This window comes from Oreochromis aureus, linkage group 20 (genome assembly GCF_013358895.1).
Source record: "Oreochromis aureus strain Israel breed Guangdong linkage group 20, ZZ_aureus, whole genome shotgun sequence".
Classification (NCBI taxonomy): domain Eukaryota; kingdom Metazoa; phylum Chordata; class Actinopteri; order Cichliformes; family Cichlidae; genus Oreochromis; species Oreochromis aureus.
The window spans coordinates 32,005,555-32,032,803 of record NC_052961.1 but is presented as its reverse complement, the minus strand read 5'-3'; the positions used below and the strand labels follow the sequence as shown (position 1 = coordinate 32,032,803).

Here is a 27,249-nt window from a genome sequence, read left to right as displayed (position 1 = left end):
TCTAAGTAAATTTAACACCAGAACCACAGGTTCAGAATAGACAGTGTACACTTATGATGAATTCCCTCTCTGAGAGAAAATTTTTTGAGGTTTTTCTTTATTTTCCTGTAGACACACTGAAATGTTTGTTTAGAATGGAAATAAAAAAATTCATGAAATCTGCCATGGTGGTATTTGTGGAATGATAGGCCACTGACAGCAGAGCTAAATCAGACGACTTGCAGGCCTAATAGTATGGTTGTGTGATAGTTTTTAGGGCCACACAAGAGCATAGCCACAATTTCACTTGTAAGATTTATCCCCTGGTTAGTTATGCTGTACTTTTGTAGGTTAAAGAGAAATTGTTTTATATTTTAGCCACTCACACCCATGACAGTAAAGACTGATTACATATTTTATGCTTGTCATTCCTAACTCGCCTGTTCTCAGGTATGTGGGTCAGTCTCTGTGTTGATTATTAACGGGAGGAAGGAACCATTCATACGTGCTGGGTCAGAAGCTAAACTTTAATAATAGTGAGCAAGAATGACGCATACACAGATGGTACAGATGCTTACAATTGCTGCCACCAGCCAATTGCCCAGCCTGTTTCCCAGCCGCTACGAGTCCTCCATCCTTCTCCTGCAGCATATCTACTCTTCTCTATGAACATGTCCCCCTTATTCAATTGTTATTCACCAAGAGACTGTTTTTTACTGATCGCAATATAGTCCGTACAAACTGTTGATCAAGTATGGAAAATGGAAAATCGTTGGAGAAAACTTGCAGTCACTTTGACATTTCGTACAAATACAGCCATTTAAAATGGCCACCTTATTCATAACAGAACAGCGGTGGATCCTTGACCGATCCCAACTGTGACGCTGTCAGCACTGATCCCGTAGAGCAGGGGTGTCAAACTCCAGTCCTCGAGGGCTGGTGTCCTAAAACACACATGAATAAAATGAGTAGGTCATTAGCAAGACTTTATAGAACTTGACTGCAAGCTGAGGTGATAATCCAGCCATTTGATTCATGTTACGGCAGCTTATGAGTGAATGAACATGGTGCAATAAAAGCACTTTGAGAAGGACATTTTTCCAAAAACTTACATTTACTTACATTTATTTAAATTTACTTGAGTAAGGCTAGGGGTTGCCACCTCAACATGCCTTTCTAATGACCTTCTAATTTTATTCAGGTTTGTTACAGGAGGGACACATTTAAAAGTTTCAGGACACTGGCCCTCGAGGACTGGAGTTTGACACACCTGCCATAGAGGGATGATGGGCTGATCTGACTGCGATAAGATTTCATAACCCCAGTTCAACCCATGCTTATGTTGGCTAATGCAATTCTAGAATTTTAGTGCAATCACCCCTCTTTCGATTTTGTGTTAATTTAGAAGCAGGAAATTAGAGATCATACAGATCTTTATGTATTTGACACATTGCTGCAGTTTAACTGATTGGTTTGTATCATCTGGCTTCATGGATATAAGCTGGGTATCATCTGCATAGCAAAGAAAATGTATCCTATGGGTTCTGATAATATTGCCTAAGGGAAGCATTGTGTAAATGGAAGTGGTCCCAGCACAGACTCCTGTGGAACTTTGTGACTAACTTCTGTGTATGTGTAAGAATTGCATGCACAAATTGGAGTCTATTACATGGATATGATTCAGACTACTGAAGCGCAATTCCTTTAAATCCATCTCTGTAGTAGAATATTGTGGTCAGCAGTATTGAATGTCTAACAGGACAAGCACAGAAATGAGTCTGCTGTCAGATTCTATAAGAAGATCATTAATATTCTTCACTAGTGCTGTTTCTGTCACGGTTTGCCAGGGCAAGCTGTGTGGGAATAATTAGGAGCAGGAAGCGGCAGCTCAGGTGCAGGTGAGTATTTATTAACGAAGGAAATACAAACAACAAAGGCACTGGGAATATGAAACTAGAACCTAAACTGGGCAACACTAACAAAACAAACCAGAAACGAAGACGCAGGGAGGTCCCGGGAAATACACATGGAGAGACGCAGGGAGACCGAGGGGAAACAACACAGTATGACGGAGGGGACTAACGCAGGTGAACCAGCAACGACTAAGACAGAAGACACGACTTAAAAACACTCAGAGAACAAAGGGAGATTACACACAGGTGGGAGACACAGCTGAGAGTAATAACGTGACGAGACTAGGGAGGCAAACTGAAAACACTCACATAAGACACAGACCTTCACAATAAAACAGGAACTAATACATGCAAGGACATAGACTACGAAGCGCGGACATAACAAAGGAAAACATGGCAGAACAGAATAAAACCTAAACAGAGGAAGAGCAGCACCGAAATTACAATAAAAGAAAAACACAAAACGCCGGGTCAAAGGACCCAGGATCATGACAGTTTCTGTACTAAGATGAATTCTGAAATTTCAGTTAGCTCAGTTAGCTGTTTTACAACTACTCTGTCATGTTTGATGGTGTAAGTTTTAAGTATAAAGGTAGGCACTGCACAGCTGTATTATTTGTCACCTAATTTTATTAATAGAGGGCAGTTATAGCCCTCTATTATAGCCCTCTGTTTTCTGAGACCAAAATAACTGGTGAAGTTGGTACTAAACACTACAATCATTATAATAAGATTCTTCAATGCAATCAGCCACAGTCACACAGTAATTGTGGGTACTGTGAGTATAAATGCATTTGCAAATACATATACAGTAATAAAAAAAAAGTCCTCAACAATACACATGCTGAAGTCTTACATGCTAGTCAGGGCAGGTAAAAGCAAAGTGTCTGCAGCCCACACAAAGAGAAAGATCAGACATGACACGCTATTGTCATGTCTGAGGTGCTAGAAGCATCTCAAAAATTAGTCTGCATAGGATGATGACTTTGCCTTGTAATTACCAAAGCAAACACAATTTTCTTACACAGATTGAGGAAAGACATTAGTCAGAGCACTTTTGAGAGTGGCTTATATTCAGTAGCATTCTTTGCATGTGTGGTCTCCTTCAAAACGCAAACTCAGTCATTAATTAAAACACAGGCTAAATCAGTACTGAGGTATACATGCCTAGACAGAGTGTTGGGAGAGGATCTCTTGGCACATTTTAATGCTGCTTTTATCATAGTCTCTATCAGTCTTTATATTTCCAATAAAAGTGTCGTTATTGTGCCAAATTTTCCCTTTTAAAAAAATTCCCCTTTTTGAAAACCCGATGTAGGTAATTATCAGAGTACATTAAATGCACTTTTTTTTTTCTTTGCACAGTTCTGGTGTTTGGAGCACTCTGATCACCAAACACTAGAGCAGTGGTTCCCAAACTTTTTTTGCTGGGCCCCCCTTGTTTAACAAGAAAAATGTTCGCGCCCCCCCACCCCCGCGCGTGCACGCGCACACGCACACGCACAAACACATCCTTCAACCACACACACCCATATTTTGCTCCATTGCGGTTTATTTCACACCTCAAACATTTATTAAACAATTAAGCAAATACAAATAATCTGCAATAAATTACAGGTAGTAAGAAAATAAACTACCAACTCTTTTACGCTCCGTCCGCACCTACACGGGTATTTTTGAACGCGCAGCTGTTTCGGGCACATGTAAACGGCGTATCGAATCACCGAGAACGGAGATTTTTTAAAACTCCTTTTTTTTGCGTTTACGTGTGGACAAGGAATACAGAGTTTGTCACGCAATGTCAAAGGTATGTGCCTTTTTCACGTCACACTGTGCGCCACGTTATTGTTTACATGAGATGAATGGCAGATAGAGACAAAATACTGTTAATCTGACTCTGCAGGTTTTACACGCTTACATATACAGGCCATTACTGTCCCTGCATTTAGAAAGGCAGAGGCATCACGGTGTAATTATTTTACATGTAGTTGTTTTTTTCCTGTGTAATAATGTTCAACATTGCTGTCAATACATTTTTCAAAAAAACCCTCTACAAAATGGGTTCAAAAACATAAACAACTGTGGGATACTGTTTGTCCGTGATTTGAACAGCCCAGGGGCCTGGGGCCTGTTCTTCGTACCTCGCTAAGTAAGTTAGCCGGATTTGAATGTTGACGATTTCGCGTGATCTTGGATCGTTCGGTTCTCGAAGCTCATCTCGGACTTGCTGTCATAGCAACAGATCCGTGGCGTAAACCTGCTCGGGAGCAGGTTTACTTTATGTAAACAGGATTAGATCGCGGCCTCTCAGGTATGTCCGCTGCAGTTATATGAAAGCAAGAGCGATATTTCGCCACTGTTTTACCATAAATAAATATTAGCAATGTAACTAAAGATAATGTATTTGATTCTTTTATTGATTTCATACAGATACATACAGGTCATTTCCGAAAAAAAGGGAAATGTACTATTAATCATTCTATAACATGTAGTAGATCATGTTAGATGTAATTCATATTGTAGAGTAGTAATAGTAAATTACTACGTGCAATCAAGATGACAGACCACGGCTAAAAAGCGAAGGTGGATTTGGGAAGTCTGTCGCAGCCATGTCCTGTCCGTTTGTACGCGAGCAAGGAAGGTGCAAGATTGATAAGGAGAGTTTACAGAATTTAGCGTATATTGCGGGATAGACGGGATCCTTTAGCTCAGCGCGACGGTGTGCTCATAGAGAGATATCGATTCTCCCGTGAGGGTATTATTTACTTTCTCTCTCTCTCTCTCTCTCTCTCTCTCTCTCTCTCTCCATATATATATATATATATATATATATATATATATATATATATATATATACTTACTGTACTGTATATACTTACTCCCGACTTACTGTGCATGCTTCAGTCACCCCTTGCATGGGAACAGGTAAAAGTGATGGAGTGTTATGTCAAACTACACACAAAAAAACCCACAATGTCAATAAATGTCACAGTACAAAAGGGGTGTGACGAGGGGTGCAGGACCACCACCTGTCTTTATTTGCTCTGCCCTTTTCTTGGTTGCTGTTATAAACAAACAGATTATTCCAGGGTCTCTTGTCATAGACTAAAAGCAATATAAGTGATAAATATTACCATTCTGTGGAATATTTTTATATTTCACTTTTACTTTTTCCCATGTTCTAGTGGGTCCTGTTGTGGCTCTAATGTGAAAGAGGATATGATGTAATATAATATAATGTGGAATAAAATAATATCACATGATATAATGTAATATCATGGATCACTTACGAGTTTAATTTGTCAGCAACTTTCTGCCAGCCCTCTCTCCTTGCTTTTGCAGCCTTTGCAGTGTTCCCCTGCGTTTTAATTAAACTCTGAAACTCCTGATATCCCTCAATCAAGAGTTCTTGGTCTGCTGCCGTGAAATACTGTGCGCACTCCTTCGACATCTTCGCCGACCAATCACAGGGTTGCCGATCAATGTTTCTACTATCGATCGTAGCCCCTTTTAAGCCACCCAGTGATCTCAGATTACTTCATCCAGCTATACTAATCGTCAACAACAGGTGCGTTCGGAGAACCGGATTAGCGAGCTCAAAGTTAGCGCGATGATTTGATCTTGGATGTGTCATTTGATCTTGGATGTAGTAAGCGAGGAATACGAAGAACAGGCCCCAGCGCTGCTCCCGATGCAGGGAAAACTAATTCTGCAGGAGACCTACCTCAGCACTTGTGCAGGTGAAACCAAAGGGAAGATATGCTTCACCATATTTTCTAGTCTTTGGCTTAGAATGAAGTTGGTTTGAAACATATTCAGCTATGCTTCATCTCCTGCTTTATGCTTTGTGTGGGCGCCCCGTGCTAGCAGTGTCCAAGCGTTGTTTTTGTTTTTGTTTTTTTTCCCTTTTCATGCCGCGCCCCCCCTGCAATAGCTCTGCGCCCCACACTTTGGGAACCACTGCACTAGAGTGACTTGACTCAATTTTAATTTGGATCCTCATATTTTGTTTTACTTTAAAGCCAAATTTATTACAATGTCTGTCAAGAGGATTTCCATGTACAGTGTTTTATGGTGCCTCACCTTGGGCAGGTTATTTGATCATACCTTTAAAGTGAGGTCAGGTGAAACTCAGTTATACCTCTTACTCATATTCTGTGTGTCTGTATTGTTAAATAGTTTTCAGAGTAGTGAACTGGAGCACAACTCTAATTTTCAGCAGCACCAAAGACAAATATAAAGTTTAAGGTTTTTCTGCTTCTGAAAGAATTTAATCTTTTTATTTAAGCTTAAAAACACGGTTTACCTTCCTGTATGTATGTAAGTGTGTTTTATGTTTGTCCAGGGTGTGTCTGCTCTTTATCAGCAGTCCACAGGTTTGCCTTGCAGCATGTTTTTGTACATTTCTGTATGTGACCACTGTACATGTTGTGGCATTTTAAACTTAAACCTCTTTTCTTTTGCTTTAATGTGCTCTTCATGCAATGCCAGTATGCTAAAAGCTTATTGTGTATTTCCTGGTATATTATAGTAGAATAGTCTGTAGTACCGCCAGGCATTGTTAATGTTTTACTGGAATTCAGAAAATCTTCCTCTGTTAATCTTGTACTTGAACCGATTCCAAGGCATTGTGTATGTGTCTGTGTGTACAGAGAGAATGGAAGAGCTGTAGTCTTTGTTCCTTTGGCCTGAGTCAACTAGAAAATCTTTAGGTTTTGAAAGCAAATATTTAACGTAAAATGAGTTCCACAGTTGTCTTTTCAGCTGCAAAATGAAATTGCGATACTCTACAGTATGCATACTAAGCATACAAAAGGATTTTCCCAGTTTTAATCTGGAACAAATCATGGGATCTTGATCTGCAGTTTACTTTTTGAAGATCTAATGAGGAAACCTGACCTTCAGCTGAGAGCCAGTTACATTGTCACTACTGTGATTCTCTCACTGAAACTTCAGAAGAGCAGTCTGATGCCTAAGTGTTTTGGCTTGTGAATCGAATATGAAGATCCGCTACTGTAACAATATCTCTGTCTTTAAAATGGAAATGCACCACTTATTTCACTGAATACAGTATTTTTTAACACAAAACATCTGCACCTTTTGTTCATTACAGCTGAAATTATCTGTTGTTACCCTTGTCGCAATACACACACACAAACACACATATGTATACATACATACAGTTAAGCCCAAAATTATTCATACCCCTGGCAAATTTTGACTTAAAGTTACTTTTATTCAACTAGCAAGTTATTTTTTGACTGGAAATGACACAGGCGTCTCACAAAAGATAATAAGATGATGTACAAGAGGCATCATTGTGGAAAAAAATATTTCTCAGCTTTTATTTACATTTGAGCAAAAAGTATCATGTCCAGAATTATTCATACCCTTTACAAACTGTCACAGTCTCTGGGAAAATCCAAAGTTCCATACCATTCCAAATAGTCAAAGCTGTTCTAAAGCATCCTAATTACCCTGATTAATTGGAAATAGCTGTTTTAATCAACTCAACAGGTGAAAAACAGCAGCTCTCTGCAGGTGGTCTGTGGACATTCATGGCTAAGACAAAGGAACTCAGTGAGGACCTGCAGCAGTACATTGTGGCTGCTCACAAGTGAGGAATGGGCTACAAGGCCATATCCAAATGTTTTCAAGTTCCAGTAGCTACAGTGCAAAGTATTATTAAAAAATACAAGATGTTCCGCACTGTGGAAAATCTCAGAGGACGTGGTCGGAAGCCAAAAGTGAAACCTGTGCTGGCCAGGAGGATAGTGAGAGAGGTGAAAAAGAATCCAAGGATCACCACCAAGGCCATTCTGGTGAATCTGGGCTCTGCTGGTTGCAATGTCTCAAGGCAGACAGTCCAACGGACACTGCTGGGTTCCACGGATGCAGACCAAGGAAAACGTCACTTCTCCAGGCACTTCTAAGGCATGCAAAAGCTCATTTGGCCTTTGCAAATGCTCATCTGGACAAAGAAGAAGATTTCTGGTCTTCAGTGTTATGGTCAGATGAAACAAAAATTGAATTATTTGGTCACAATGATGTTGCCTTCATTTGGCATAAAATGGAGAAGCCTTCAACCCAAAGAACACCATCCCCACTGTCAAACATGGTGGTGGGAACCTAATGCTTTGGGGTGTTTTTTAGCCAATGGACCAGGAAACCTAATCACAGTAAACAGCACCATGAAAAAGAGCAATACATGAAGATTCTCAACAACAACATCAGGCAGTCTGCAGAAAAACTTGGCCTTGGGAACCCGTGGACATTTTAGCACGACAATGACTCAAAACATACAGCAAACGTGGTGAAGAAATGGTTAGCAGACAACAACATTAACGTTTTGCAGTGGCCTAGCCAGAGTCCTGACTTGAATCCAATTGAGAATCTGTGGAGGGAGCTAAAGATCAGGGTGATGGCGAGAAGACCCTCCAACCTGAAAGATTTGGAGCTCATTGCTAAAGATGAATGGGCAAAATGCCTGTGGAGACATGCAAAAAGCTGGTCTGCAATTATAGGAAGCGTTTGATTGCTGTAATAGCCAATAAAGGCTTTTTTCTATTGATTATTGAGAAGGGTATGAGTAATTCTGGACATGATACTTTTTGCTAAAATATAAATAAAACCTGAGAAATATTTTTTTCCACAATGATGCCTGTTGTACATCGTCTTATTATCTTTGGGAGACACCTGTGTCATTTCTGCTCAAAAAGAACTTGCTTGTTGAACAAAAGTAACTTTAAGTCAAAATTTGGCAGGGGTATGAATAATTATGGGCTTAACTGTATATACATATATATATATATATATATATATATATATATACATATATATATATATATACACACATACATATATATATGTATAGATATGGAGAGAGAGAGAGAGAGATAATGAAGTGAATTGTTAGTATGTCTCTGGCCTATAAACCATTGGTTATCCAATGGTTTATAGGCCAGAGACATACTAACATACTAACCAATCTGGGTAAGGGAGCAGTGTCCTTTGTAGCCAGTAAGATCAGTAACAGATTTGTCTTTTTTTATAGTTCCTAAATACCAAATGCCATGATGAAACTTTAGTTTACATTCATTTGATAAGCTGTTATTCCCCAGCATGATCTAACAAATCTCTAAGGTCTTCTTCTAATGCCAGGAATGTTTGGTTTTGTCAGTCTTCCAGTGCTTTAATGATGTTTAGGGAGGCTTGTATGCAGGCTCACTTAGCCTGTCTTGTCATGCTTTGTACAGAACTAATCCAAAGCATTTTAGAGTGCCATTTGTTGTCTGTTTCAGAAACTTGCAGTCTGTTAATGATGATGCAGAGATATTCTGTGTTAAGAAAAATAACCTGACGTCTGACAGTCTCTGGGAATTCTCATGCCATTTTTCACACTATCGCAACGCTATTGATGATTGATGTGAACACAGAATGAAACTACTAATCACTATTCTTGTGATTTACTGCATGTACTGCTTGAATAAACCTGTCAGGATGTCTTTGTCTTGTCTCCCTTCCCTCACCCCAACCGCCCAGATGCCTGCTCCTCCCTCAGGCCGGTTCTGCTGAATGTTTCTTCTTGTTAGAAGGGAGTTTTCCTTCCCACTGTTGCCAAAATGCTTGCTCATAGGGGGTCATATGATTTTTGGGGTTTTCTCTGTTTTCTTTGTGTTATTGTAGGGTCTTTACCTTACAATATAAAGGGCCTTGAGGCAACTGTTGTTGTGACTATATAAATACATTGAATAATCAGGTGTACAGGGGTTCCTAATAAAGTGCCTGGTTACTGTCAGTCACATTAGAGAGGATGCTTTTGAGTCCATTTTAAACCATCTATATCTTTCCTGTTTGCTTTCTTTAGATCAACAGCATGAACAGCTATCTCTCATCTTTTATGTCTCTGTGCTCTGAGATTATCAAGCTTTGGCTTTTTCTTTTAAATCAGACAAGAACGACATTTTTTTTATTCAAAAGTGTGACAAGAAAAGTAGAACTCAAAAAAAGAAAACAGTTTGACAGTGTGCATAATAGAACACATTCAAATACACAAAAACAGATGGGAATGATAGAAACTGGACCATAAACTGATTACATTTTTAAGAACTGTTATCAACACATATACTGAACTAGGATAGACAGTGCATTTGATTGTGAGTACCAACCTCCAGAGCTTAAAAATATCAATGCAAACATAGCAAAAACTGCAATTTCTGCATTTACCACCTGAGTCTAAAAGTGAGTCAATCCCTATAGACTGCCATGTTAAGGTGCCGAACTTTACACAATTAAAAATTATGATCACATTATAAGAAATTCATTGTTTGTCCCCTTTATAAAAACACTTTCAAATAACCTACCTGTGTGAAAAATTGCTTTAAGGTTAGGGGCATGACTGGTTTAGCTGATAGCTTTCTAATGAAACTCTCCTCAGAGTCAGTCAGGACACTGAACTGGGCCTTTTCAACATGTCTGTCCCTTTTTGAGCAGTTGTAAATGACTTCTCTCACAAATAATATGGTCTTCTTGGTGGTAGAGAAATCCAGAAATACTGGTATTTTATTAATCTTTTACCTATCAGAAGTGGCTAATATATACATCACCATTGCATTATGGATGTGCACATTATGGGCTTATTAGTATTAGTTAATAACCAATCCACCCTCTTGTCCAAATCCGGTCACTTGTGGTTAAAGCCCTCAGACACAAGCCAAAACGCTCACACTGATGCTTCAAAACATGATAAACTAGTTGTTGAAAGCATGCTGACTGTGCCCATCCCTTTAGACAAAGTTTCCAACATGACTTCCTGTAGATTCAAGCCATCAAAAGGTCTAGTTTGCTCATATGTGATTCAAAGCAGAAGTTTACTTGGCAGTAAAGAAGTAAACTTTATGACTGTTTAATTCTTTCCAGCTTTCTGGGGGGCGATTTGAGATTTGTGATTCTTTTTAATATAAGAAAAATATCTAAATTAGTGGAAACATTGTTAGTGTGAAGCTGACTGTGATTAATGATTCTGATGATTCTGTTTTCTGTTTCTACCATCCATTCCTCCATGGCCAGCTGTCTGTGTATTTGGACAAGAGCTCCCATCAAGCCCTCATGGCTGCACTGAGGGAAGCTGTTACCCTGCAACAGGAAACCTCCTGATTGGACGTGCTGTCAATCTAACGGCCACCTCTACTTGCGGCCTTAATGGACCAGAGCGATATTGTATTGTCAGTCATCTGCAGGTCAGTCACACACAAACTCCTGAATGTAAAGTGTAAAGAGCAAATACAAAGAGCACACCCACATTCATTCTGTGCATGAATTGGGAATAAGTGGTAATAGCTTCTCATTATATTTGAAGATCCAGGTAATGACAGACCACATAAGTACATCATTTTCTTCCTTTATTTGAATTTACCAATTGATTTTTCTACAGCTGTTTTTTTTTTATATGCACTCTGCTTGACTCTCATTTCACTATCACTCATCACATTGCCATTTCCCTCACAATACATGGCAGACTGAATAGTGCAAAGAAAAATGAGTTGGCATGTTCTGTCTATAACACATTCATCCATCTTCATTGTTCCCTCTGCACTACTCCATCTTCAGTTGTTCATTTGTCTGTTTGTTTGCAGCCTTGTTTCAATGAGCAACACTCGCTACACAGGCCCCAGGTGTAGATACACAAGTCAGCCACACCTTCTTTACCTATATGCTTTCACCTCTCTCTTTCTCTTTTTTGTATGTTTTTTTTTGTGGAGCAATACTAATACACACGTATATGATGAAGATGTTTTAGTGAAATAAAGCAGCTGCAGTTATTCGGGACAAAATGATGTTATAGTGTTCATTTCTGCAAAGTGCAACTTTTTTTTTTCTGTTTACAATAATACGTCTCCCAGCATGTTCACCATGCTGTTGTCATTCACGCTGCCTGCATTCATGCATTTCCGTGTGTCTGCATGTATGTGCCTGCTCTTCCTTTGCCTCAGGGTAGGAATATTCACCACATTCAACTTCCAGCTCAGCAAGACAGCCTTCTACTGCAGTGATAGGAAGGGTACAGGGTTCAGATTGTAATCAGTCACAGTATTTAATGTGTGTTTATGCTGCTTGTGTTTTTGACTCAGTGCTTTTGAGTTGTGGACTTTCAAGTTCTGTTTATTATTCATTGTTCTCTGTTGATTGTTAGCTTGAGCTTCATTTCTTTAGTTTTTATCACCCCTCAGCTGTAAAAGGCTGGTGGGGTTTTGTTTTCGGGCAAGTGGCTAGGATACCTATGTTTGCAAATCCGATAACTTGAGAACGAGGTGACGTAGGAGCTTCAACTTGGTACCATAGCTGCATCTACTAAAAATCTCTGAGAAATTTGAATCTCAGTGACTACTAGGGCGCTTAGGTGTAGCACTGGTGGTTCTTATGCAGGTTTTCTGTACTGCGATGGTTGTTCACTTCGCTTTTTCTTTATTTTTATTTCTGTTGGCTGTAAAAAATCTTACAAATTGTATTTTTCTCTAAGAGTTAAAATATGATCCAAAACAGGACACCTGTTTGATGACCTTGTATAATATTTGTACATAGACTAATTCTCTGTTTGAGTTATGTATGTCCAGGAGGAGACACAGATCCCTTTGGGGTTGTGTCAGGAAGGTATGAAGGAGCATGAGGGCCAAAGACATTAAATTAAGTACAATAATAAAATACATTTTTGTTTTTTGCAAGTAGAAATTAATTTCACTGGATTTTTAAAATTGTAATCTTTTCAAAATTAATATAAATTTTGATAATAACGTTAAGATTTCCATCACCTCTTTCATGGGATTGCATGGGGGAATCCCTGGATTACCTTAGCAGGTGGATAACCAACTTTGTGTGACTGCTTATCGTGATTGCTGAGTTTAGTGTAAGTGAATCCAGATAACAGAAAAATACCCTGGTCGTGTTGAACTTGTGTTGTAGTTCAGGGCCTGTTCATCATTTCCCCCCGAGCTGTGTTTTATTTTTCTAAAAATGAACACTGGTTAGTGTATGTGTTAGTTTAAATTGCTTCAGTTGCCCTTTGTTATTCATTGGGGCGATCGTGGCTCAAGAGTTGGGAGTTCGCCTTGTAATCGGAAGGTTACCGGTTCGAGCCCCGGCTCGAACAGTCTCGGTCGTTGTGTCCTTGGGCAAGACACTTCACCCGTTGCCTACTGGTGGTGGTCAGAGGGCCCGGTGGCGCCAGTGTCCGGCAGCCTCGCCTCTGTCAGTGCGCCCCAGGGTGGCTGTGGCTACAACGTAGCTTGCCATCACCAGTGTGTGAATGTGTGTGTGAATGGGTGGATGACTGGATATGTAAAGCGCTTTGGGGTCCTTAGGGACTAGAAAGCGCTATATAAATACAGGCCATTTACCATTTACCATTGCACTGTTTGTCCACTGTTGAGTTCCCTTTTTATCTTCTGTTTGTATTTGTAGGCATTGTTTTTCTTTTTTTGTTGGATTTCTGCCTCAAAACGGTTTGTTTATTATGCTTATTATTTTGGGTTTACCTTCACACACACAAACATGACACAGAGACCGGATTACACTTTTCCCACTTTGCGTCATTGAAGATGCAACTGCATTTAGGAGCTGCACTCACACCAGTTGTATTAAAGACTTCCAGAAATTGAGAAGAAAAAGGTCTAAAAGGAGACAAGAATGCAGGGAAGGAAGAATGTCAAAGAGAGAAGATTGTGTGCAGGAGACAGGATAATGTCAATTTCAGACGTGGTGCTGAGGTAAAAAGAAACAAGAATGATGAATCAAAGTGGTAGTTAATTTTAAAAAAGTAAAACCAGCTCTGTATCGTAGCAAAACAATGTTTTCGAATCATCATAGGTGGGTGTATTGCTGACCACGACTGACTAATTAGAGATAAATTGGAGCAGATCACAGGGAGTGAGGTTCATCAGCTACAGCTTTAAAGTGTTTTTGAAATGTTTTGTCCTCACATAGCAATCCACAAAATGGCAGGTTTGTGCTGCTTGGCTGGATCCAATTTGGGTATAAAAAAAAGAATTCAGTTCAGTTATTTGGTAATTCTTCATTATACAGGCTGACGTGTTGTTCACAGGGTAAGACACAGGGTTACCTTCTTTTTTAAGGCTACCAGGCTACCAGCTCCCTACCAGGATAAAGGGAGGCTACCAGCTCCCTTTATCCTGTACAAATCTCCCACCACCGTCACCAAAACACCCCCAAACCATAACATTTCTATGCTTGCTGGAAAGATAACCATTCTTGTAATGGCGGGCCTCAGATATGTTAGTTTTCCTCTTGCTTATTAGCTCAGGGCCTTCTCATTCTATTTTTGTTATAGTCATTTTGAAGTTTTGGTTATTACCTACATGTACTAATCTTTATCTTATAAAACCAAAGGAAAAACCCAACAATATTCTAAAGACCTCCACATGGTATAATGATACCTGCAGAGGTAGTGGGTTGAAGTACCTACCAGCGCTCATTCAGTCAAATCATTGCTTTAAAAAAAATCAGCACAACAGTTTTTCAGTTTTTAAAAAGTAATTAGAAAAGGTTGTTTTATAAAGATTATAATTAGCCTTTCAAATTATAAACTTGCATAAGAAAACACAATGTGACTCTGGAATACTGGAGTGATAACTGCTAAAAATTTGCTTCAGTATGTCAAAGTAAGAAGAATGGACATTTCTAAGTCACCTGGGCAGTAGTGTGCACATATATATCCATGTGCATGTGCACACATATACATCCAAATTGAAATAGTGTGTATGTGTGAATGGATACACGCACGCTATATCCAGCATGCCTTCTTTTCAATTCTCAGCCAGGTCTCATTAACAGCCATGCTGTTGTTAGCAGCTTAATCGCCCTTGACAACCTAATTTAGCAGCTCTGGAATCTACTGTTTCTCTTGCCAACGTACCCTCATCATCCAAATCTGGTGTGCCCTCTTTCCCTCCATGTACTCCCCTTTTTATGGCCCCTCTCAAATTAAGCTCTTTTTTTTGCTCTTTCTCAGCATCTCTCTCACTCCCTGGATCCCTTAACTCACCACCTCTCTTCCAAGCACATTTGTCCTTCATCCCTGGTGCTCTTTGAGACTCCTTCGCTGCAGATTCTCTGCTCTTATCTCCATCTTTCACTGTCTGCTTTTTTTGAAGCCACCCTTCATTCAAACTCACGCTCTTGACGTTGGTCGTCACATGGTCTTATTTTTCCCAAAATCTCTGATTTCAAGCGTCTACCTTCACTCCTGCCTCATGTGTGTCAGTCTATTTTTTCTTCTTCCTGTACTTTCTCCTCCTATTCATGTCTGTGCTAGTCTTTGACTTTTTTGCAACTCTTTTATGTTGCTTATGCAAAAATTCTGTTACAATGTTAAGCAAAGAGAGCTTTTATTTGTGCATTTCATCCCGTAGTAGTAGCCTGAGATCCTGTTAGATCTCCTGTTGTTGATATACGTTTAGTGAAATGTCCTAATAATATTTGATGGCATTTAGTCAGTGTTAAGGTTTTGCTGAAAGCATGTTCTGTTGTTGGAAATCAAAGAAAAGGGCAGACTTCCATCAAATATGAATTCTGCAAACATTAATCTCCTGCTAAAACCAGGCAAAGACCCTGTATATCCCTCAAGCTATCGTCCAATATCCCTTATAAATGTAGACCTCAAAATTATCTGCAAAGCTCTCTCGAAGAGACTAGAGAAAATAACCCCCCTCTTAATTCATCCTGACCAAACTGGTTTCATAAAAGGTAGGCACTCATCAACAAATACACGTAGATTACTTAATTTGATAGACTACTCATACAGTAAAAACCTTGAAACTACAATATTATCTTTAGATGCAGAAAAAGCATTTGACAGAGTTAACTGGAAATTTCTATTTACAACTTTAAACAAATTTGGTTTTGGATCTTCTTTCATCAACTGGGTAAAAATATTATATAATTCCCCAACAGCTTGTGTCAGAACAAATGACCAGACATCCTCCAGCTTCTGTCTCCTGAGGGGCACCAGGCAGGGATGCCCACTCTCCCTTCACTGTTTGCAATTTTTATCGAACCACTAGCAGCAGCAATTAGACAGAATTCAGTAATTAAGGGCATAAAATGCAAGAACATGGAACATAAAATCAGCCTTTATGCGGATGATGTGTTACTCTTTCTCCAAAATTCACAAACCAATATCTCTGGGGTGATTGAACTGATAAACTCTTTTGCAAGAATATCAGATTACTCAATTAACTGGTCAAAATCTACAGTCCTTCCGATTAATTGCTCCTTCCATAATTCCTCTTCTACTCCACTGCAATCGGGAAATATAAAATATTTAGGTATTAATGTTTCTCCCAAGCTTGCAGATCTAACTAAATTAAACCATATCCCACTTTTAAAGAAAGTAGAAGGTGATCTGGCTAGGTGGAAATGTCTACCCATATCACTCATGGGAAGGGTTGCCGCTATAAAAATGATGGTATTACCAAAAATAAATTATTTATTCTCAATGATCCCAACTAAACCGCCGCAAGATTGGTTCAGATCTCTAGATTCATATATGTCCAAATTCCTTTGGAAAAATAAGCCCCCACGTATAAGCTTAAAAACACTACAAAAGACCAAGGATAAAGGAGGATTAGAACTACCTAACTTTCAGCACTACTTCTTAGCCAACAGGCTTCAGTTTATCTCAGGATGGCAAAAACATACCCTCTTAGATGAACCTTGGCTAGATGTAGAACAAGCACTTTGCAATAATCTAGAGATTTCAAATCTACCATTTATCAGCTCAAACATCCAACGACATGAATGCTTCAAAAGCATCAACATCAGCTCTTCTCTGACAGCGTGGTGGGAGTTTCTGAAGTTGACAGAGTCTTCATTAATCCCATGCAAACGTACACCTATCTGGAACAACCCTGACATATTACAAAACAATAATATGATAAACTTTTCAGATTGGAGTGGTAAAGGAATCAAATATTTAGAACATATACTAGAAGGAACAGAATTTATTTCATTTGACAGACTAGTTACACAATATGGGATCAGCAAGAAAAGATTTTTAGAGTATCAGCAAATTAAATCCATAGTAAAAAAGAGATTTAAACCAGGTCAAGTTGAACTACAAACACCACCAAGTGTGGTTAAATTTCTGACTCTTAAAACCCCCAAATTACTGTCCAAAATATACAGAATGCTTTCTAAAACAGATGAATCAATATCAATTCCTATTGCAAAATGGGAAGCGGATTTATCAGTTAACTTAGACCAAAACTTCTGGTCTCAGATTTGCTCAAAAACCTTTCATCTAATTAGAAATCCCAGTCTTCAATTAATTCAATACAAAATACTACATAGAGTGCACTATACAGGTCATCGGATGTTCAAGATGGGCTTTACATCTACCAACAACTGCTCACACTGCCAAACCAATTCACCGGACAATTATATCCACGCTCTTTGGTTCTGTCCACCAGTTCAGAAGTTTTGGCGCGAGATATGTGAAGACTTATCAAAGTGTCTGAAATGTAACATTCCAACTTCGCCTTTAGTGTGTTTGTTGGGCAGCTTAGATAATGTCACTACGGAAAAGAATATAGCCCATATGGTTTTCACTGCACTATGCATAGCCAAGAAAACAGTCCTCATGAACTGGAAAAATAAAAATAATCTTAATTTTAACCAATATAGAAATTATCTATTAGATCACATTAGTCTTGATACAGCCTCTGCCACCACATCAGATCAATTTCTCTGGGCTCCTTTGATCAGCTCCATCACCTAGTGGGGTGGGGGTCATAGTTTGGTCCCACCTTCACTGTTGTGATAGGTGTGGGGGTAGGGACAGGCTTAGGGCATCGGGGGTTCCCCAGGAGCATCTTCCTTGGGGGCTCAACCCGGGTAGCGGTCATGGCCAATTAAGGGCTCTGTTGGCTCTTGGGTGACGGTTTCCTCGTGGCTGCGTGCAGCAGGGCTAGGGAGGGTCTGTGCTGACGGACGTGGGTTACTGACCTGGTAGCCTGGCTGCCCCTGGGTGGGTCCGGGATGGGCGTGAGGTTCTGGGGCGTTCCGTCTCTGGGCTGGGGCCCTGGCTGGGCCTCAGGGCCTGGGTCCTGGTTGGTGTGTTGCCGGGGTTGTGGGCGGGTGGGTGTATGGGGCCCGGTCCTGGCGCAGGGTGCCGCTGGTGCATCGAGCCACCTGGGGGCTCTTCAACTGGTGGGGAGGTTGTCACATCTTGCAGGAGCTTTCCTCTCTTCAGGAACTCTCTCTGCAGGAGGGGGAGATACAGGAGAGGTGGAGGAAGATCTCAGCCTGGGCGTCTATTGTCTTGTGTAGTCTGGAAGATGAGTGGATGATGGGGTGGGTGTAGTTTTCTCTGTGGTGGGGTCGGGTGGACTGTCCCGGGCGGCGCTGCTGCACTGGGCCCTGGTCCGGATGGGCCTGGGCCCCCCTTTCCCTGGCGGGTTGCAGAGTATGGGGTGCCTACTGGGGTCAGCGGGGAGCTGGCCCCAGGAGGGGTCACTGCCCCTCCCTTCCTTCCCTCCCATCTCCAGCTGCCTCCCTCTTCTCGCTCCACCACAGTCACCCACACATGCAGGGCCTTGGGGTAGGGGTGTGTCACCAGGGTGCAGGGGAGACATCCCCCCTGTCCCCTTCTGGCTGCCTCTGCCTCAATTTTATCCCACAACTTAGACATTCACATTACTCACACTCTCATTACATATACATATAGGATCTTGGGGTGGGCACGCCACACAGAATCCAAATTACCATCAGGGTGTACACCTCACCCCTGGCGTGCTGCCCACCTCTCAATTTTAAATACACGTAGACATTGAGGGCTAGCAGGAGGGGCTATGCGCTTACCTGCTGCTCTGGCAGGTAGCTCCATGCCCTCCTGGGTTTTAAATGCACCTTAGAACACACATACATCAACACTACATATGAGCGGGTGGAGGGAGGTTTGGAGTCTTCACACACCCCCGTTCTCTGCGGCCTGCTGGAGCGGGGGGGCTAGGAGGAGGAGTTGGCCGTCCGACTGGGGTCTGGAATGTGGGGCCTCCCTGCTGCTGCGGAGTCGGGGCGGTCTGCTTCTCCCCACCGCAGGGAAAAGGGTAACACCACCTGGGTCTGGGTGCAGTTTCCCCCTCCAGGGGCAAGGGTACCCAGACCCGGTTCTTAGAGTACGCTTGGGGAGAGTGATTGTGTGTACAGCGTCTCTTTATGTCTGTCTCCGCGTTGGTTGAGTGTGGAATAATTGCCTATGAGAGCATGAGGGTGGGAATAGATGTTTGTATCTGTGTGTGCCTGTTTGTCTGTGTCTATATGTCAGGTTGGGTATCAGACGCCACCTCTCTGGGGACATCTCAGGCCCTCCAAGGTTTGAGGCCTATCTCCCCGCCACTTCCCCTGCCGGTGGTGGGCGCCTCAGACATCGGTGCGTTGGTGGTTCTCTGTGTCCGGGGGTGGGCGCCCAGGTACACACCGGCTCACTCCTTGGCGGCTGCTTATCGGGGCCTGGAGCCTGGGGCTCGCTCGGGCCACTTCGGAGGCGGGGTGCCCTCGGCCTCGGCCCGGGCTCGGTCACTCAGGCACACAGCTGGCTGCCGGGCGGAGCTCACGGGCACGTCACTGCAACCCCCGGCTTCTGCTCCGCGGCTGCTGAGTGACCCCTCATCTGGGACTCTCCTCAGCTCTTTCTGGGATAGTGGCGCGCTGCCCTCTGTTGGTCTTCCTTGGTCTCTTGTGTTCTGGGGGCCTCTGGATGTCTAGAGTTTTGATCTCCTCCATACCTGCGTCATGCCCTGGAGGACGGGACAGTGGCCCCCCACACCCTCTAGCAGATCATTACATGAAGGAACCTTTAAAAACAAACAAACAAACAAACAAAAAAAAAAAAAAAAAAAAAAAAACAAGCGCGTCCATGCTCACAGGTGTACACACAGGTGATCACACACAAACTACACCCTTTTTGGCTCTTACCTCAAAGCACACTGTGCGCTGTCGATCTTACGTGCTGCACAATAATGTTTAATATTTAGTATTTACTGTCATATTCCCATAGATCATTGTGATGTTGTTTATTACTCTCGTTTTCTTCTGCTTGCTTTCTCTTTCTTTCTCAACAGGTGATCCAGATGATCGATATATGTATTTTTTTTCTGTCTGCTTATTCTGTTGGTTTTGGTTTTTGCCCTTTTCCCCGTCCCTCTTCCCCGCTGTTTTTCTTTCCTCTTTCTTTCTCCCTTTCTTTCCCCAGTTAAGTCTGTCCCGTATTCAGCAAGTGAAAATAAAATAAACAATAAAGGTGAATCAAATGGACCATTACGGCAAGGCTGGGATGGTCAATTTGGTAAAGTAAATCCGTTGGGCATCTTTCTTCGCCTTTAGACAATAATTCTGATGGCAAAAGAACCAAACGGGACAGGTTAAAAGAAAAAAAAAGAAAAAAAAGAAACAAAGAAAGCATGTTCTGTTAACTAAATTTGCCTGAAAAGTAACAATTTGTAATCTCCTCAGATGACAATCAGATGACAATTGGACTTTTCATGTTCGTACATTTAGTACCATGACAGAGAGTTGGCATGCTCCTTCTGATGATGAATGTTGGATTTTTGGCACACTTAAATAGAATGAGGACACTCATTCATGGCCTCCTTCTCTCCTACTTTCTTTGTTTGATGCGTGAAAAGTGAAGTAGGCTCGCTTTCTATTTTAACAATTAAACTTTTTTATAACTTAAATTTGTTATTTTTAAAAAGAAAACTTTTTTTCTGTTTCCTCAGCAACCAGAGAAGTGTTTTGAGTGCAACTCCCAGCATCCCTACGACCCGAATGTACACTCAAACAGTCACCGCATTGAAAATGTGATCTACCTCACAGACAGCAACGGAGTCAACACCTGGTGGCAATCTGTCCATGGTGTGTATGTGTGTGTGAGAGCATGTATTCATATCTTTGTGGGGACCAACAGCCGTTATGGGGACCAAAATCCTGGTCCCCATAAGTTTGAAGGCATTTTTGAGACTCAAAATGTGGTTTTAGTGACAGGGTTACAATTGGGTTATGGTTAGGTTTAGGGTAAGGGTTAGGATTAGGCATTCACTTTTCATGGTTAGGGTTAGGGTAAGGGGTGAGGGAAACCATTATGTCAATTAGATGTCCCCACAAGATATGAATAGCCGACGTGTGTGTGTGTGTGTGTGTGTGTGTGTGTGTGTGTGTGTGTGTGTGTGTGTGTGTATAACGATTAAAAAACAAAACATGACCAGTGTGTTCATTGGTTGCCTCCGTCCTCATATATTTATATATATGTGTGTCTGTGAAGAATATGTTTCCTTAGTTTGTGATGCACTGTATGAATAGGACTAGTATTACCTGGGGACCTCTAGTGATGTGCAATAATTATGCAGGTTGTCTGTGATGTTAACCCTGTGTGAATCTGTGATGTATCTGTAAGTTTTCATGTTTCATGTTTCATGTTAATATTTCTACTGCTAAGATCAGCATACTGTGGACACTTCTAAATCAGTCTAACTCTAAATCAAAGTTTGGACAGCATTTTGAAGGCAACTTCACATTTCTTATGTTTCAGCATGTGGATCCACTTACAGGTAGGCCAAGGTCAAATCTTGAAGGATGATGAGAATGATAACAAGCGTAGCCACAGATGTCAATAGGCCCATATAAAGTACAGACTTTTCTTACTCCATGTTTTTCTGTTTCCAGAGAAACAGACATGGAAAATTTCTAAATCAGATAAACTCTCCGGGTTGAACTAACCCCACGTCAATAGGTATTACAGCTAGACCAGAATAATACATCTAGACAGCAAAATAGTACGAAGGCAAATGGTCCTTCACAGAAAGGTTTGTACTGATGCTACATTTGTGTTCCTGTGGGAGTAAGAGCAGGACTCTGGTATTTCTCGAATGAGGGAAATCTGAAAAGAAAAAAGGTGAAGGTCTGCAACAGTGAATCAACATTCATCAACAGTTATTTTCTCCACAGGCCAGGAGAGTGTCAGCATCAGACTGAACCTGGAGGCTGAATTCCACTTTACACATCTCATCATGAAGTTTAAGGTACATGCACTTTTCTTTCATGTGTGGGTAGCTCCATGTTTTGTATACCTCTGTTGGATGTGCAATACTGTATGTGTTTAAGCACGTTAAAGGACATAATTCTTCAGGTGTGTGTTTGTTATGTACACTGAGAAGTGTGGTGGCTGCATTCCATCAGGCAGAAATCCTTTATCTGTGTGTACAGCAAATGAAAGGTTCAGATAAATCTTTCGTACTCTGTCTCCTCAGACTTTCCGACCTGCAGCTCTGGTCATTGAGCGTTCAGCTGACTTTGGCCGAACATGGCGTCCCTACCGCTACTATGCCTCCAACTGTACCAGAACCTTCCCCAGCATTCCTGCCAATGGCTTGCACCATGTCAATGACATCATCTGTGAGGAACGCTACTCTGACATCGAACCCTCCACTAATGGAGAGGTAAAAAGTTTAAAAAGTACCTGTAGTAGTAAAGAGGCATGAAGAAGCAGAAGAAAAAAAGTTCAGCACTTTTGCTCTTTGTTACCCTTTCTGCATCTTTCAGATTTAAGCCCACTCAAGGATATACATCTCTGTAGTTTAAGCCTCATGCAAAAAACATAAAATTGAATTTATACAAAAGTACTTTCTTTATATTTCTATATATAGGAAAATGCACAGTAGGCAGCACAGCGATTTATTCAAACGTACAAATATGGTGTATGAGGCAAAGAGTTGAGTATTACTTGTTGACGGACATTCCAAAGTTCTGTTTTGGCTACCTTTTGTTCCATGACAGAGATTCTATTGGTTGTAGATAATCACCACATAAGACTTGTTCCCACTGATTTTCAGTCCAGTTGTTATGGAATTTGGCATACCTCATCTTTTCTTCTCTGTTTCCCTTCTTTATGATTGGCCTTTTGACAGCCACCCTTCCGCTGACACCATTTCTGAGGAAACCAGTGAATAGTATCAACTAAGCATCAACTAAATGAATGAGCTAGGGCCGATTGTATCTCTCAGGTCTTTGCTGGATTTTTTTTCTCTATTTCTTAAGGATAAGACTTTCAGATGCTGTTCATCTGCTGTAGATAATGTTTTTTAGCCCTACCACTGATTTTGTCCTTTACTTGAGCAATTTGGGATTTTTCATAGCTTCGTGTGTTAATTGGCTGCTTCTAACAAAGTATCGAAAGATTTGATATTTGTTGTTTGTTAAGTTTTTTTGTTATGTATAGAAAAAACACTGTTTTATTCCTTGATTTCGGTTCCCTTTTGTGTTTGAATGATTCTTAGGTCAGTGTTTAGTGGTTTAAAAAACAACAAAAAAATGCTCCTGTGAAAATGGTCATGTACAATGACTGCACTGAAAATGAGTGAAATGCACAAAAAGAAAAGAAAGGAACTTTCAGAAAGCCTGAAGAACAATTGTCTCTTTAAAAAATTACAAAAAAATGTGGCTGCTTGGAAGTAAAGTATAAAGAAATGAGTGGTGGCTCAAAAATTCTGCGAAGTACTGCAACTCTAATCTTTTAGAGCAGCTTAGCACTATGGAGTTTTCAGCAAAGTAGGTTAAATGACACGTTTATAGTAGGATATTTTCAGCCTGCTTCACAGGGCAACATTTGCAGGAAACTCTAGTATGTGTTCATGGTAATGAAAGAGCATGTCAGTGTGGCTCATTAACCCTTACCACTTTACACCACCTACCCAAACGTCATTTATATCTGTAATATGTTTGTAGCTCAACATTATTTAATGCATAAAAATACAATGTTTTGGATGAAGAGCACGATCTGACAACTCAAGTGAAGGTTTTATGATTTCTTCTAAAATAATATAACATGCATCTGGTGCTAACAGTTTGCAGTATGTTTAAATACTAAGGGTCCCCGGAGAGGACAAATACACATCACATACGCATCACACTTGATCAGCAAGCAACTGCCATCTGACTTCATCTGAACCATGGCCCATGTAATTTTCCACATATAGCACATATAGGGAAGATGATAATCTTGCAAAAAAAAAGGGGTGTCTCCCACTCTTAGTGTAATATCAGGCCATTATTAGGGCCCGAGCACAAAAGTGCGAAGGCCCTATTGTATCTGCTCTGTTTCTTATTATTATTAGGGCCCGAGCACTGATAGTGCGAAGGCCCTATTGTATCTGCTCTGTTTCTTATTATTATTATTATTATTATTATTATTATTATTATTATTATTATTATTATTATTCAGGCAAAAGAAGGGCCTTTTTGAGGGCTTTAACATGCTCGAAAACTCTTGGAATTTTGCACACATGCCAGATCTGGTGAAAAATTTTGTATTTTAATGGTTTTACATATGAGCACTGGGAAATGGCTCTGTAGCGCCACCTATGCCTTGTTAAATGCAGCCCTACGAACACATCGTTTTAGCTACATGTATGAAATTTGGCACACATGTATCATGCCAAGACGAACAAAAAGTCAGTGGGACCATTGACGCAAACCCAACAGGAAGTCCGCCATTTGGAAGTGAAGGTGACATTTTGGCTCTAATTTTGCCATTTCCATGCCTCGAACTTTTGCGAACTCCTCATTGGAATTTCATCGTACAAGCTTCATATTTGGTCAGTGTCAACTACACACCTGGGCCATGTTAAATTGCGGAGCTTTTGAGTTTTCGGGATACGGTGAGGCCATGGCGCCACGGCGAATTTCGATGACTCGCCATGAAAATCTTATTGCCTCTCGTTCTGTCATACATTGTCCGACCTTGACCAAAGTGGACACATATGATAAGGCTCCACCCCTGAACATATTTCAACTGCCATATTTGACATCAGGGACAGCGCCACCTAGTGGGAACAGGAAATGTCATGTTTTACACTTTGGGGTACAGTATTGTAATGGGTGACATCTGCAGCCTCAAATTTCTCCAGGAAAGCCTTAAGGAGTTGGTCTTGGATTACAGAGAAAACTGTGAGTTTTCGCTGAAGGGTGTGACCCCAGCAGCATGGCGAACATTGAGGTCTCGCCATGAAGAAACAAATTAGTGTAACTCAATGAAATCCAATGTGATCAGTACCAGATTTTACAGGGATGATGTCAGATCCGCCCTGAACAGATTGATATGCCCATTGTCAGGAATACGTAGAGCGCCACCTAGTGGCACCAGGAAATGTCATGTCTTTCATTTTGTTGTACTGATTTTCACAGGTTCATCGTGGCCACCTCAAAAGCGGTGAATATCACCATCAGTCCCTCTTGATGCTTCAGTGAGAAAATTGTGACTATAAACTGAACGGCGCACCCTGGTGGCAACGCAGTTCACCATGAAAGATGAAGTGGCTTTTGAGGGGCTTGAAAAGTTTTAAAAGTCTTGAAATTTGGCGCACACCTCTAATGTGATGAGGGATTTCTTTTTATATGTTCATTTTCCTTGAACAGCGCAAAATGGCTCCACAGCGCCCCCTACAAAATTTCAAAACAACAGCCCCTGCTCTGTGTTTTATGTATGAGTTTGAAACCTGGCAAGCTTATTGGAGATATCAAGATGTACAAAAAAAGTCTCTTGGAGCAATATCCCAAATCCAACAGGAAGTCAGCCATTTTAAAATTAATGTGTAAATTTGGCGACATTTTCCCCTCTTTTCAGGCCTCATACTTTGACGAACTCCTCCAAGGGATTTCATTAGATTTACGCGATCTCCTGTGTGTGGAATCTAAAGACCTTTGTGATGTTAAATTGCGAGCTTTTTACGTTCAGGGAAACGGGGGTGGTCATGGCGGCACGTGGAGTTTCAATCACTCGCCAAAAGCAGTAACCTGCTGTCGCTCAAAAACACAATGTCCAATCTCTCCCAAAGGTCGCAGGCGTGATGAGACTCGAGCTCGGAAATGTTTGTTATGCCATTTGTCAGTAATGGTTAGAGCGCCACCTAGTGGGACGACTATAATAATGGTTGAATGAGATGAAATTTTAGCTGGTGGTTAAATGCATGAATTCCATCAATGTGACATCAGATCGGAGCGCTGGTTTTAGGTGTTGGGCTTGGCTCGACGCTACCGGGGTGCGAGGGCCTCATATCGCTGCTTGCAGCTTTAATTATTATTATTATTATTATTATTATTATTATTATTAGGGCCCGAGCACTTGAAAGCGAAGGCCCTATTGTATCTGCTCTGTTTATTATTATTATTATTATTATTATTATTATTATTATTATTATTATTATTTTTCATTGAAATGAATTGCCTTTTTGAGGGCTTTAACATGCTCAAAAGTCATGAAATTTTGCACACATGCCAGGTCTGGTGAAAATTTTGTATTTTAATGGTTTTACATATGAGCACTGGGAAATGGCTCTGTAGCGCCACCTATGCCTTGTTAAATGCAGCCCTACGAACACATCGTTTTAGCTACATGTCTGAAATTTGGCACACCTGTGTATCATGCCAAGACGAACAAAAAGTCTGTGGGCCCATTGACGCAAAACCCAACAGGAAGTCCGCCATTTGGAAGTGAAGGTGACATTTTGGCTCTAATTTTGCCATTTCCATGCCTCGAACTTTTGCGAACTCCTCATTGGAATTTCATCGTACAAGCTTCATATTTGGTCAGTGTCAACTACACACCTGGGCCATGTTAAATTGCGGAGCTTTTGAGTTTTCGGGATACGGTGAGGCCGTGGCGCCACGGCGAATTTCGATGACTCGCCATGAAAATCTTATTGCCTCTCGTTCTGTCATACATTGTCCGACCTTAACCAAAGTGGACACATATGATAAGGCTCCACCCCTGAACATATTTCAAGTGCCATATTTGACATCAGGGACAGCGCCACCTAGTGGCAACAGGAAATGTCATGTTTTACACTTTGGGGTACAGTATTGTAATGGGTGACATCTGCAGCCTCAAATTTCTCCAGGAAAGCCTTAAGGAGTTGGTCTTGGGTTACAGTGAAAACTGTGAGTTTTCGCTGAAGGGTGTGACTTCAGCAGCATGGCGAACATTGAGGTCTCGCCATGAAGAAACAAATTAGTATAACTCAATGAAATCCAGTCTGATCAGTACCAGACTTTAAAGGAATGATGTCAGACCCGCCCTGAACAGATTGATATGCCCATTGTCAGGAATACGTAGAGCGCCACCCAGTGGGAACAGGAAATGTCATGTCTTTCATTTTGTTGTACTGATTTTCACAGGTTCATCGTGGCCACCTCAAAAGCGGTGAGTATCACCATCAGTCCTTCATGATGCTTCTGTGCGAAAATTGTGACTTTAAACTGAACGGCGCACCCTGGTGGCAACGCGGTTCACCAT

The 27,249-nt window shown here is 41.1% G+C and overlaps 1 protein-coding gene across 2 annotated transcripts in view; it reads left to right on the top strand.

Moving 5' to 3' along the window:
* lamb2l (laminin, beta 2-like) overlaps positions 1-27,249 on the top strand; it is an 80,051-nt gene that overhangs the window by 25,757 nt on the left and 27,045 nt on the right. For both annotated transcript variants that reach the window (XM_031728791.2, XM_031728790.2), the window contains exons 3-6: positions 10,962-11,131; positions 20,684-20,819; positions 21,909-21,982; positions 22,211-22,399. In XM_031728791.2, the coding sequence (XP_031584651.1) occupies positions 10,962-11,131; positions 20,684-20,819; positions 21,909-21,982; positions 22,211-22,399 (569 nt within the window). The remainder of the gene's footprint in view (positions 1-10,961; positions 11,132-20,683; positions 20,820-21,908; positions 21,983-22,210; positions 22,400-27,249) is intronic.